This window comes from Suricata suricatta, chromosome 17, assembly GCF_006229205.1.
Source record: "Suricata suricatta isolate VVHF042 chromosome 17, meerkat_22Aug2017_6uvM2_HiC, whole genome shotgun sequence".
NCBI lineage: Eukaryota > Metazoa > Chordata > Mammalia > Carnivora > Herpestidae > Suricata > Suricata suricatta.
The window spans coordinates 36,584,393-36,597,924 of record NC_043716.1 but is presented as its reverse complement, the minus strand read 5'-3'; the positions used below and the strand labels follow the sequence as shown (position 1 = coordinate 36,597,924).

Below are 13,532 nucleotides of genomic sequence, written 5' to 3'. Positions count from 1 at the left end.
ATAATAAACTGAAGCTAATTTTTTTGTGAAACCAGGTTTCCTGTTTTGTATATGTAACTGGTAATTGCTTAATCTAAGTGCAAGATTTTTTTTAACTTATCTTATTTAATTTCCTCTTGACACTGTCCTTTATCAAATTGAAATCCTAATTCTAAGATATTCTTTATCCTGATGTGGTTTACAGTCTCCACAAGTTTAGTAAATGTGCTTAATGATTTTATCCTAGATGTCCAAAACTAGAATTTTTATCAGACATGGTGGTTTGATTGGGTACATCTATTTTCTTTCTTCTTCAAATAGTACTAGAATTACAATAAAGGAACAAAAAGAGGCATAAGACCTCAGGGTTAAAAAATGAGTGGAAGATGAAGAAACCACCATAGTTGAGAAATCTCATCTATTTTTTAGAAGATACAAAATGGATAGAAGAATGTTAACTAATTTAGTCAAATGGAAGAAGTTACACCCTGGGTTTTCTGCAAAGACAACCAAGGAGTTTACTCAGGACAATCTCCCGAGACTCAACATTGGTAGCAAAATGTCTCTGAAAAAGACAAGGATGAGGCTTGAGATTAAAAGTAGGTAATGTTTAAAAAAAAAAAAAAAAAGGTAATATTTGAAAGTTTTATATGAAGTGGTTGAATCATGCAAACTACTTCTTCCCCCTCTAGGAAACTGGGGATTTTTTTCTCCAAGAAAATGGAAGCTGAGGGTTCTGGACCCAGGAACATCAGATGCATGAAGAGGATAGGGGTTTGGAGCCAAGGAATTAAATGAAAATCTGCATACAGACTGGTGGGTCTTCAAAATCACAATGAGCTTCCATTTAGCTTCTTAATGCCATTAATAGGAACATACAACTAAAGAATAACCAGATTGTTGAGGAAAGCATCTAAAATGAGAGACCAAACAAATAAAAGAGACAAGCCAGAGAGCAAAGAGGAAAAAACTGTGATGGAGGGGGAAAAGGGTATAATCTCTAAGATTTAAATGTTGCATTTCCAAAAGAACAGGATGTTATTTTGAAAATCTTTCAACAAGAAATAACCTTTAAAAATAAAAAATATTCTAACCTTCCTTCCCCCCAACAGCAGAAGGATTGTAGGTAAAATTGAAGCAATTTCCTAGGAATTAGAACAAAAAGATGAAATGAGGGAAATAGGAGAAAACTAGTTTTTAAAATTAAAGGTAGACCAGGAGGGTCAATATTAGACTAATAGAAATACAAACATGAGAAGACAGAGAAAGTAGTGAGAAATGATACCCAAAATATATCCAAACCATTTCCCAAGTCATAGGTTTGCAAATTGAAAAAGCTGAAAGATGGTAAAAAAAAAAAAAAAAAAAAAAAAGACAAAGACCAAGAGGCTTGATGATGAAATTTCAGTAAACGGGGGATACAGAGACTTTACTGAAAGCTTCTATCAATCAAATGTGAGTCTAGAATACAGATATTTTTAGACATGCAAGTGACTCAAAAATTTCAGTTCTTTTTTTTTTTTTAATGTTTATTTATTTTGAGAGAACAAGAAGATGCATGCATGGGGAGGGGCGGAGAGAATTGTAAGCAGGCTTTGCACTGTTCAAACTCATGAACCATGAGCCCATGACATGAAATCAAGAGTTGGATGCTTAACCTGAGCTACCCAAAACTTCAGTTCTCTGAGCTTTTGTTTTGTTTTGTTTTGGTTTAGTTTATAAGTTGCCCTTACCTAGCAAGGGAAAAGAAACCAGACTCAAGAAGCAGAATTCAAAGAGAAGAGCTAAGGAAGAGCCCAAGGTGAAAACTGTGTAGCCAGTTCAAAGAATCCTTCAACAGAGTGAAAGAGAAGAAAGAACAAAGGGTTTGGGGAAGGTACAGCTGCAGGAAAAAAACAGTATCTGATGTGTTTGAGCTTATGGAAAATACTGATAGACATGTGACAGTTGTTGGAGCTTTTGAGGAAAAGTTAAACATCTATAGAGGGGTGCCTGGGTGGCTCCACTCGTTTGAGCATAGGTCATGATCTCACAGTTTGAGGGATCAAACCCCACACTGGGTTCTGCGCTAACAGCATGGAGACTGCTTGGAATTCTGTCTCCCTCACTCTCTGCCCCTCTCCCACTCATATTCATTCTCATTCTCTCTCTCTCTCAAAAATAAAAACTAAAAATTTTTTTAATAAAAAAATTCAGTGAAATTATATGGCATATGTAGAGACCTCTTTTCAGCTATATATCAGTTAACTAATTCCAGCCAAGTGTCTAGCTATATTGTGCATCCTTTGTTTAGCTGTCTCATTCATAATAGGGCCATTGTCTTGCTCATATCATGGCCTAAGAAGTCTAATAGATTTCCTTGGTCTGTTAACTTGGTATCACTGTCGCTTAATGACTTTCTTACAAAGTTATTTCTTGACTTCTGCTTTAAAGAATCTTTATTCTAATTTAACATTGTTTCTCTTGATTCTTTTTAAATTTAATATAATTTCTGGAATGCAGTTAGGATATCTAGGGTGCTGTGTACTTTGTTTCTTGTTATCTAAAACAGGGGAATACTTTTTCTAAAAATATATACCATGGCTATGTTAAAATACTATTGCTTTGGAAATATTTCCATAACAGTAAGATGATTTAGAACGTGTGTTTGTCAGTGAATTGTAAAATTACTATCTGACATATGTCTTGGAAAATTCCACAACTTCTGCCAATTTTCAATTTCTGGCACATTGACTAGAATTTGTACGTGAGGAAATCAAATTCTACTTTCCCTTGAGTTACCAACCCCAGTGGTGTTTTGGAATACGAGATTAGAGGTTAAATACTTGCTAATCCTGAGTCAAATCCCCTTATTGCCTGGCTGTATCTACACTTAGTTCTCCAGTGTGTATATACATGGGGTGGGGCTAGGGGAAGTGAAGGAGGAGGAGAAAGAGGCACAAGTAATTATTTCTACTTTGAATTTTCTGTTCTTTCCTTTCCCGTCATGACCTCGAAAGAAGTTTTCAGTACGGCATGGAAGATTTCCTGGATTTAGCAGCACCCAAAATGAAGTCCAGTCAGACCCAGTAGTCCATCAAAGTTCACTGAGCCCTCAGGGCCCTAGAATGTTGCTGGGGATAGTTAAAACTGAGTAAGTGAAAGAAATAATCAACAGGAAACAGAATGAAAGTGTATACTTATACTGAGAGCAATGAATAGTGGAGCAATGGTAGTAGATATAGATTTTGGTTAGTAAACAGGACAGAAGTCAGGATGAAAGAAAGCTCAGAATGTTGAGTCAGATGTTAGAAGGTGTCCAAAGCAGAAAGTTTGACCTATTAAGTAATGTGTCTGTTTTCTAAGTGTATCCTTTCTTTTGTATTTTTAATCTAGGAATTTCTTTTCTTATGATAAATTTACTCATGAAATGGCAATGTATTGGCAGCAGTTTTCTTTTAAAAGGCAATTAAATTTCTACTAAGAACAAGATGTTAGGCAGAAGAATTACAAACTTACTTTGTTTTAGGTTTATTTAGCCATACAAAAATGTTTTTCCTCTTAGATTCTGGCAAGAAAATCAGCCAATCGGAAAAACATCTGGTGTTAGTTGAATGAAGGAATGTCATAATCAGTAAAAATTACTTACAGGAAAAAAATAGTAAAAAGCTTATGTAGCTTTAACTCTCGGTTTCTTTATAAAATTTATTTACTTTATTTAAAACAAATTTTAAATGTTCATTTTATTATTTTTTTTTTAATGTTTATTTTTGAGAAAGAGAAAGTGGAAGGAAGAGAGGGGCAGAGAGAGAGGAAGACACAGAATCTGAAGCAGGCTCCAGGCTCCAAGCTATCAGCACAGAGCCCAATGCGGGGCTCAAACTCACAAACCATGAGATCATGACCTGAGCCAAAGTCGGATGCCCCACTGACTAAGCCACCCAGGCGCCCCCATTTTTAAATTTTTTAAAAATCTATTTATTTTTGAGAGAGAGAGAGAGAGAGAGAGAGAGAGAGAGAGAGAGAGAGACACTGAGCATGAGTGGGGGAAGGGCAGAGAGAGAGGGAGGCATAGAATTCGAAGTAGGCTCCAGGCTCTGAGCTGTCAGCACAGAGCCTGACATGGGGCTCGAACTCATGAATTGTGAGTTTATGCCCTGAGCTGAAGTTGGATGCTTAACAGACTGAGCCACCCAGGTGCACCTGAAAATTATTAAAAAAATTTTTTTTAACGTTTACTCATTTTTTGAGAGAGAGAGAGCACGCATGCGCACAAGCAGTTTGGGGAGGGGAAGAAAGGAAGGGAGACATGGAATCTGAGGCAGGCTCCAGGCTCTAAGCTGTCAGCACAGAGCCTGATGTGGGGTTCAGAGTCAACAGTCGCACGATCATGACCTGAGCTGTAGTCAGACTTAACCGGCTGAGCCACCCAGGCACCCCTGAAAATTAATTTTTTTAAAGAGAGGAAGAGTCCTTTATTATTTTCTTTTAATTAATTTATTTTAATAAATTACATACCCAACATACTCATAACCCTGAGATCAGAAGTCACATGCTCTACATACTGAGCCAGCCAGACATTCTAAAGTATCATTCTTTTTTTAATTTTAAACATGAAGAGCCCTTGTTTTTTATTTATTTTTTCAAGTTTATTTATTAATTTTGAGAGAGACAGAGCACATGTGTGCAGGAAAGGGGCAGAGAGAGGGGGAGAGAGAGAATCCCAAGCAGGTTCTACATGTCATTGCAGAGTCCAATGTGGCCCTCAGTCTCATAATGGTGAGATCATGACCTGAGCCAAGATCAAGAGTCGGACACTTAACTGATTGATCCACCCCGGTGCCCCCTGAAATTTCATTCTTAATCCCTTACTGAAGTTTTCCTCCCACCAAGATATTTGACCCATGTTGGATTATCCTTGTATGTCTCAAGTTTTACTTAAATAAATGATTATGAGTCATAAGCTTTAAACATAGAACCTGTTTTTTATAGTTTTTGCTGTTAACAACCACTCTAAAACTTAGTGGCTTAAAACAGTTAATTGTGCCTGGCAGGACTTGTGTTGGTTGCTGGAAGTCACTCATGAAGCTACAGTTATCTACTGACTTGACTGGGGCTTGAGCTGTCTATGACAGCTTCACTTAACAGTCTGACACCTGAGTGTCACTGTCAGCTGGTACTCTTTTCCACATGGCCTCTCATCATTCAGAAAGTTAGTCAGGGCTTTTCTTACATGGTGGCATGAATGTTTCAAGAAGGTAAAGTTTCAGTGTTTTTTAAGGCTTAGCCTTGGAAGTAACTCTGTTACTTGGTTAGATCAAGTCACCATGTCAACTCAGGTATAGGGAGTGGGGAAAACAGACTCTACCTTTTGAAGGGAGGTGCAGATAAATCCCATTGCAAAAGGACATTGCCACAAGGAAATAAGATTTATTGAAAGTCATTATTACGAGTTTATACCATGGTCTCCCTCTGGCTCCAGTGCTTCACTTTTTTTTTTTTAAATTTTTTTAAAATTTTTGGAAGCGTGCAAGCAGGGTTGGGGCAGAGAGATGGGGACAGAGGATCTGAAGCAGGCTCTTACTGACAGGCTGACAGCAGTGAGCCCGATGTGGGGCTTGAACTCACAAACCATGAGATCATGACCTGAGCCAAGGAAGGTTGGATGGACACTTAGCCAACTGAGCCACCCAGGTGCCCCTCCAGTGCTTCATATTCATAATCACATGCAGAATATCCCCTCCCAGTCCTCATGTGCAATTCTTCCTGATCCTGAGACCTGTGAACTAAAGAGAAAATTTATCTGCCCCATATACACAATATACACTGTTGTCGCAGGAATAGAATAATGGCCATAGACCTTCTCCTAAAAAGGGGGGCTAACACCTAGCACATGGCACATAGCAGTTGTTGGTACACGTCAGTTCTGAAATCCAGCTGGGCACACATGTTGTCAAGGTCATCTATTCCAGGAGCAGGAAATGTGACTGAGGAACTTTGTGGGAATGGTTCCCTAATCCATTGTTCTCTGTGATTCTTGGTACCACATTCTGGACTCTTAATGCTGCTTTCTAAGAAGTCTCTCCTTCTACATAAGAAATGTCTTAGGAAGCTGAATAGCTTTCTCAGCATACTTCCTTCCTATAGAAAATTGGGATCCCTTAGGCCTCTTTTCATTTTGAATAGTCTCTGTCCCTTTTAATCCAGCTGGTACATCTTTCTTTAAAATTTCAAGGATTTTTATGAATCTGATTTGTGTTCTACTATGTCCTCCCAGACTATAACATTTTAATTCATTTTAAGACAGGCCTCTCTACTTTGGTTGTGTCTGGCTGTGGTAGCATAATTCCCTTAAGCTTCTTAGAGGACTTTTTGTCTAGTTGAGAGAGTCAAGTAGGCATGGCTTTAAATTTTTCTGAGGTTTGGGGTGCCTGGGTGGCTCAGCCAGTTAAGCGTCTGACTCTTGGTTTCTGCTCAAGTTGTGATCTCATGGATTTAGGAGTTCAAACCCCTCATCAGGTTCTGCACTAATGGCACAGAGCCTGCTTGGGATTTTGTCTCCCTCCCTCTCTCCCCCTCCCCCAGTCACATTCTCAGTCTTCTGAAATAAGATAAAAAATAATAAAAAACTTACAATAAAATAAAATTTTCTGAGGTTTTAAAAGGCACTGATAGCCATATCTTTGACCTAATATTATCCTGTGGGTAGTTCTCATTTTGAGAATCTTAGGGCTTGAGAGACAGAAGATGAAGAATAGTTTTATTTTCCAGTGTAGCAAGTTCTAGGCCCTCTGTATTTCTTCTTTTTCTTCTCCTCCTCCTCCCCCTCCTCCCCCCGCCCCCTCCCCCGGTGTAATTCTCACCATCCATTATCATATGCAGCTAAAAGAGATGAATTATCACCTTGAAAGCAGCTGATATAAACATGTTTAATGACTAAAGGAAATCATGTGTAAATAATTTAAGAGGAATATGATGACAGTGGCTTAAATAGGGAATGTCACTAAAGAAATAGAAATTATAAAATAAAGAATCAAAATGGAAATTCTGAAGTTGAAAAGTAGAACAACTAAAAAAGTTACTAGAGGAGGAACTCAGTCAAATTGGAGGTCTCACACACATACACACACAATCCATGAACTTGAAGGCAGAGCAATAGAAATTATCCAATTTGAAGAAAAGAGTGAAACAATATGAGCAGAACTCAGAAATCTGTGGGACATCAGCTGTACCAACAATATATATAGTAAAGTCTCAAATGGAGGTAGGAGAAAAAGAAAAAAATATTTGAAGAAACAGTAGTTGAAATTTCCCAAATTTGATGAAAAACCTATATCTACACATACAAAAATATGAGTGAGTAGGATTAACACAAAGTGAACTACACCTAGGTACATTTTTATTGAATTGTTTAAATCCAAATACAAAGAAAAAATATGGAAAGCAAGACAAAAAGAATTCATGATGTATAAGGGAACAGCACTATGATTGACAGCTGACTTTTCACAAGAAACAATAGAAGCCAGAAGGCACTTGGATAACCATTAAAGTGTAGAAAGTAAAAACTGTCAATTAAGAATTCTATATTCACACATCAAGAAAATGAAAAAACAACTAAAAGAATGGGAGAAATTATTTGTAAATAATATATCTGGTAAGGGTCTTATATCCTGAATATAAAAAGAAACCCACCAACCTTAAAATCAGTTAAAACAACCCAGTTTTATAAGAGGGCAACAGACTGTAATAAACATTTCCTCAAAGAGGTATACAACAGGCCAACAAACACATGAAAATATGTTCAACCTTATTAGTCATTAGGGAAAGGCAAATCAAACCCATAATGAAATAGCATATTATATCCACCAAGATGGGTGGCTCGGTAGGTTAAGCCTCCAACTTTGGCTCAGATCATGATCCCGTGGTTCATGGGTTCGAGCCCTGCATTGGGTTCTGTGCTGACAGCTCAGAATCTGGAGCCTATTTGAGATTCTGTGTCTCCCTCTCTCTCTGCCCCTCCCTTGTTCACACTCTGTCTCTCTCTGTCTCAAAAATAAACAAACATAAAAATTTTTTTTTTAAAAAGGAGAAAATAAGAAGTGTTGGGTATGATGTGGAGAAGTTTGCTTTGTTTCTTTAAGTAAACTCTGCCCAATGGACTCGAACTCATGACCTTGAGATCAAGAGTTGTATGCTCTCACTGACTAGCCAGCCAAGTGCCCCTGATGTAGAGAAATTTAAAACTTTTTACCTAGTTGGTGGCAATGTAAGTTGGTGCAGTTACCGTGAAAAAGTTTCGCCATTTCTTTACAACCTAGACATACCATACCACCCAGAAATTCCACTCCTAGATACATACCAAAAGAATTGAAAACAAATATTCATAGAAGTACTTGTGCACAAATACTGCTCATAGCAGCAGTATTCACAAAAGCCAAAAGGTTAAAACAATCTAACTGTCCGTTGACAGATGAATGAATAAGCAACATTTGGTATATTCATAAAATTGGAATATTGTTCAGCCATAAAATGGAATAGATCACTGAGATATAGTACTTTATGGATAAACCACAAAAATGTTATAAAAATGAAATATGCCAGATCTAAAAGGTCACATATTGAATGATTCCATTTATGTGAAATATCTAGAATATGAAAATCTATAGTGACACGAGAATAGTGGTTGGCTAGGTCCTGGGAGTGGGAGGATATGCGGTGGTAGGTCTTGGGAGTGATTACTTAATGAGAATTCGGTGTCCTGAGGGAATGAAAACTTTGAAATTAGACGTGACAGTTACACAACATTGTCAACACTAAATGCCATTGAATTGTGTATCCTATGTGAATTTCCTCTCAAAAATAATTTAAGTGAATTCTGTATCTAGCATAGCTATTATTGAAAAATACAGGCAAAATAAAGACATTCCCAGAATAGCAAACAGAGAATTTGTTGTTAACAGACATGAAATACTGCTTTACATGAAATACTAAAGGAAGTCCTTCAAGCTGAAAGGATATGATTCCAGATGGTAACTTGTAACTTGAAGGAAAAGCACTGTAAAAGTTAATTACAGGAATAAATATAGAGGACTATAAATAGTTTTTTCTCTTATATTAGTTGAACTGAATTAAAAGACGTGTCTTTTATGTGTGACATAATAATTATAAAACTGTGTTATTGGAATTTTAAGTAAATATGTAACGTGATAATAGCAAAAAGGAAGAGAGGGTACATGGATTTCTGTTGGAGCAAAGTTTCTATATTTTACCCGAATTAAATTTGTAATAATCTAAAATTGTGATAGGATACTTTTTTCAACAACAAAAAAATTACAATGATACTCCAGAAAATACCTACTTAAAACAGTAAAAGAGAAGCAGAAGAACAAAAGATATGAGACCTAAAAAAAACAAATAGCAAAATGAGAGGCATATCCAACTAAATCAAATAATTACATTAAATGTGAATGAGTTACATACTTAAAAGGCATAGATTGTGAGACGTTTTAAAATTTTTATTTATTTATTTATTTTTTTTTTGAGCAGGGGAGGGTCAGAGAGAGAGGGAGACACAAAATCTGAAGACAGGCTCCAGGCTCTGAGCTAGCTGTCAGCACAGAGCCTGATACAGGGCTCAAACCCACGAGCTGTGAGATCGTGACTTGAGCAGAAGTCGGAGGCTTAACCCACTGAGCCACCCAGGCACCCCTAGACTGGATTAAAAAAACAAAAACAAGATTCAACTTTATGCTATGTAGAAGAAGCACACTATAGATTGTAAGCCACAGATAGGCTGACTGCAAATTAATAGTAGATGTACTACATACTAGCCTTAAACAATCCTAGAATGAAATTAAGAATACAGTTTTCATCGAGAAGAATAAAATACTTGGCAATAAATATAATAAGTGATTTAACACACTGAAAATTATAATTAAGTAGACTCCAAACCCAGCATGGGGCTTGAACTCATGATCCTGACATCAAGATTCCATGCTCTAACCAACTGAGCCAGCCAGGTGCCCTAACACTGAAAGTTATAAAACCTTGCCAAGAAAAACCAAAGAAGACCTAAAGAACAAAACGAAACAGACATTCCAAGTACATGGTTTAGAAGACTCAGTATTGTTAAGGTGGCAATTTCTCCAAATTGATCCATAGAATCAGTGTAGTCACTATCAAGATCCCCACAGGCTTTTTTGCAGAAATTGAGAAGCAGGTTCTAACATTTTTATGGAAATGCAAAATGAAGAACACATTAAGAGGAGTTACAGTTCCTGATTTCAAAATAATATAAATATAAAATAATATAAAGCTGTGGTAATCAAGCCAGTGAGTTATTGGCATAAAGATAGATTAATGTCATAGTATTGAGAATCTAAAAATAAATGCTTACATTTGTAGTCAGTTGATTTTCAATAAAGGCAATTTAGTGGGAAAATAAGTGTTTTAAACAAGTGGTGTTGAAACAATTGGATATCTGCATGATAAAATATACAACTGCACCTCCAACAGTGTACCAGAAATAACTCAAAATGGATCATACACTTGAATGTAAGAACTAAAACTATACAGCTTCTAGAATAAAACCTAGCAGACAATATTTATGACCTTTGTTTATTAGGCAGAGTTCTTACACAGTTTCCCCCTGCCATCTGAAATTAGAGTGTTCCTGTGAAATCTTTTGTAAGCTGAAATGGTACAAAGTGAAGAAACAATTATCATTAATCTATATGGGAAATTTGTTGAGTGTTCCTAGACCCCCCAAAAATAACATCTCTTCAGCTTTTCTGATATCTTAGGATACATCTTGCTAATGGATGCACAAAATAAATCAAGATAAAGCAGAGGCTCGCACACACAATTCAAAGTAGCAGCTAGATACTGAGATGCTGACTGTAGTTCCTGGGAAAGGAGTTTGGCAGCTCCGCCCTCCCTGCTCTAGGTGCACCCTGTCTATGGAATGGCTCACCGTAAAACAAATGCTGAACGCTGTTTTTGCTTTTCGCCTTTTTTCATAAAAGCAAAAATTCTCTTTAGATATCTTGGTTATCAGTTTAAAAAGGATATCAGTGGGGGCACCTGGGTGGCTCAATTGGCTAAGCATCTGACTTCAGCTCAGGTCATGATCTCATGGTTCGTGGGTTCAAGCCCCACTTCAGGCTCTGTGCTGACAGCTCAGTCTGGATCCTGCTTTGGATTCTGTGTGTTCCTTTCTCCCTCTCTCTCTCTCTGTCCCTCTCCTGCTTGTACTCTGTCTCTCTCTTTCTCTCAAAAATAAACATTAAAAAGTAAAAAATAAAAATGATATCATTGTATTAGTTAAAAACAGCTACAAATGTAGGTCTGAAATTTCATTAAAGCAAAGTGACATAACAGACTTTCAAAAAGTAGGGAATTCTTGTATGTGACATCAAAAAAAGCATCCAGTTTTAAGAAAGGGTAAATTGGACTATCAAAATTAGAAACATTTGTTCTTCAGAAGATACCATCAAGAAATAGAAAACACAACCCACAGAAAGGGAGAAAATATTTGCAGATCATATAGTTGGTAAAGGGCCTGTGTATATATAGGCCCATATGAAACAGAGTCCTTAAATATATAAAGAACCCTTGGGGTGCCTGGCTGTCTCAGTTGAAAGAGCATGTGACTCTTGATCTTAGGGTTGTGAGTCCAAGCCTAAGGCTGGATGTGGAGATTACTAAAATAAATGAATAAACTTAAATAAATAAACATATCAAATGATTTGAATATCATATTCAAATGTATCAAATGACTTGAATACATATTTCATGAGAGAAGTAATTTGGCTAACATCAAAAGATATGTTAGTAATTAGGGAAAAGCAGATTAAAACCATGATATACCAACTGGCTAAAGTTAAAAAGCTAAGAATAAGATGGTAAAAATATGGACACACTGGAACCCTCATACATTGCTGATGGGAATGTAAAATGGCATAGCCACTTTGGAAAAGAATTCATCGTTTTTTGTTTTTTAATGTTTTTTTATTTATTTATTTTTGAGAGAGAGAGAAAGATAGCGCGAGTAGGAGAGGGGCAGAGGGAGGGGCAGAGAGAGGGAGACACAGAATCCGAAGCAGGCTCCAGGCTCTGAGCTGTCAGCACAGAGCCTGATGCGGGGCTTGAACCCACAAACCATGAGATCATGTCCTGAGCCAAAGCCTGATGATCAACCAACTGAGCTACCCAGGCGCCCCTCATCGGTTTCTTTAAAAGTTTTTTTGGGGGCCCTTGGGTGGCTCAGTCGGTTAAGCTTTCGACTGCAGGGGTGCCTGGGTGGCTCAGTAGGTTGAGTGTCTGACTTCAGCTCAGGTCATGGTCTCACTGCTCGTGCGTTTGAGCCCCGCATCGGACTCTGTGCGGACAGTTCAGAGCCTGGAGCCTGCTTCAGATTCTGTGTCTTCCCCTCTCTCTGTCTCTCCCATGCTCATGCTCTGTTTCTCAAAAATAAATAAATGTTTAAAAAAATTAAAAAAAAAAAAAAGCTTTCGACTGCAGCCCAAGTCATGATTCTGCGCTTTGTGGGTTTGAGCCCGCATCAGGCTCTGTGCTGACAGCTCAGAGCCTGGAACCTGCTTCCTATTCTGTGTCTCCCTCTCTCTCTGCCCCTACCCTGCTTATACTCTTGTCTTTCTGTCTCCCAAAAATAAACAAACATTAAAAAAATATTTTTTAAATAAAAGGTTTCTTTCTGTTTTTTTAATTTATTGTTAAGCTGGCTAACATACAGTGTATACAGTGTGCTCTTGGTTTTGGGGGGGTAGATTTCTGTGATTCATCACTTACATACCACACCCTATGCCCATCCCAACAAGTGCCCTTCTCAATGCTCATCACCCATTTCTTTTTTTTTTTTAAATGTTTATTGATTTTTGAGAGAGAGAGAGAGACACCATGAGTGGGGAAGGGACAGAGAGAGGGAGACACAGAATTGGAAGCAGGCTCCAAACAGGCAGCAGAGAGCCCGACGTGGGGCTCGAACCCATTGACTGTGAGATCGTGACCTGAGCCAAAGTCGGATGCTCAACTCAGCCACCCAGGCACCCCTTTAAAAGTTTAAAATAAACTGAGGCATTCAGCTGCCTCAGTTTGTGAGCATGTGACTCTTGATCTCAGGGTTGTGAGTTTGAGCTCCATGTTGGGTGTAGAGATTACTTAAAAAAAATTTGTTTTAGTTTATTTTTGAGAGAGAGAGTTTGTGTGAGTGGGGCAGGGGAAAAAATCTTAATGGGCTCCTGGGTGGCTCAGTCATTTGACCATTAGACTCTTGATTTTGGCTCAGGTCATGATCCCAGGGTCCTGGGATTGAGCCCTGCATCAGACTCCACAGTGAGCATGAAGCCTACTTAGGATTCATTCATTCTCTCTCTCTCCCTCCCCCCCTCCCCCCCCTCTTTCTCCCTCCCTCCCTCCCCCCCTCTCTCTCCCTCCCTCTCTCCCTCCTTCCCTCCCTCCCCCTCTCCCCCTCTCCCTCCCTCTCTCTTTCTCTTCCTTCCCCTCAAGCCCTCCCCTATTTGTGTGCTCTCTCCCCCCAAAAAAAAAATCTTAAA

General features: G+C 38.1%; 2 protein-coding genes across 4 annotated transcripts in view; both read left to right on the top strand.

The window, feature by feature from the left end:
* Positions 1 to 13,532, top strand: part of FBXL20 (F-box and leucine rich repeat protein 20) — a 95,555-nt gene that overhangs the window by 31,050 nt on the left and 50,973 nt on the right. The window contains exon 1 of one of the 3 annotated variants that reach the window (XM_029927170.1): positions 758 to 795. The exons of the other annotated variants lie outside the window; for them this stretch is intronic. The gene's annotated coding sequence lies outside the window, so the exon portion shown is untranslated. Of the gene's footprint in view, positions 1 to 757; positions 796 to 13,532 lie in introns of those variants that run through there. 3 annotated transcript variants of the gene reach the window in all.
* The window catches only part of LOC115281729 (60S ribosomal protein L12-like), a 16,367-nt gene continuing 3,593 nt past the window's right edge, over positions 759 to 13,532 (top strand). Inside the window, exon 1 of the mRNA XM_029927172.1 lies at positions 759 to 795. Coding sequence (XP_029783032.1) covers positions 774 to 795 — 22 coding nt within the window. The 5' untranslated portion in view covers positions 759 to 773. The remainder of the gene's footprint in view (positions 796 to 13,532) is intronic.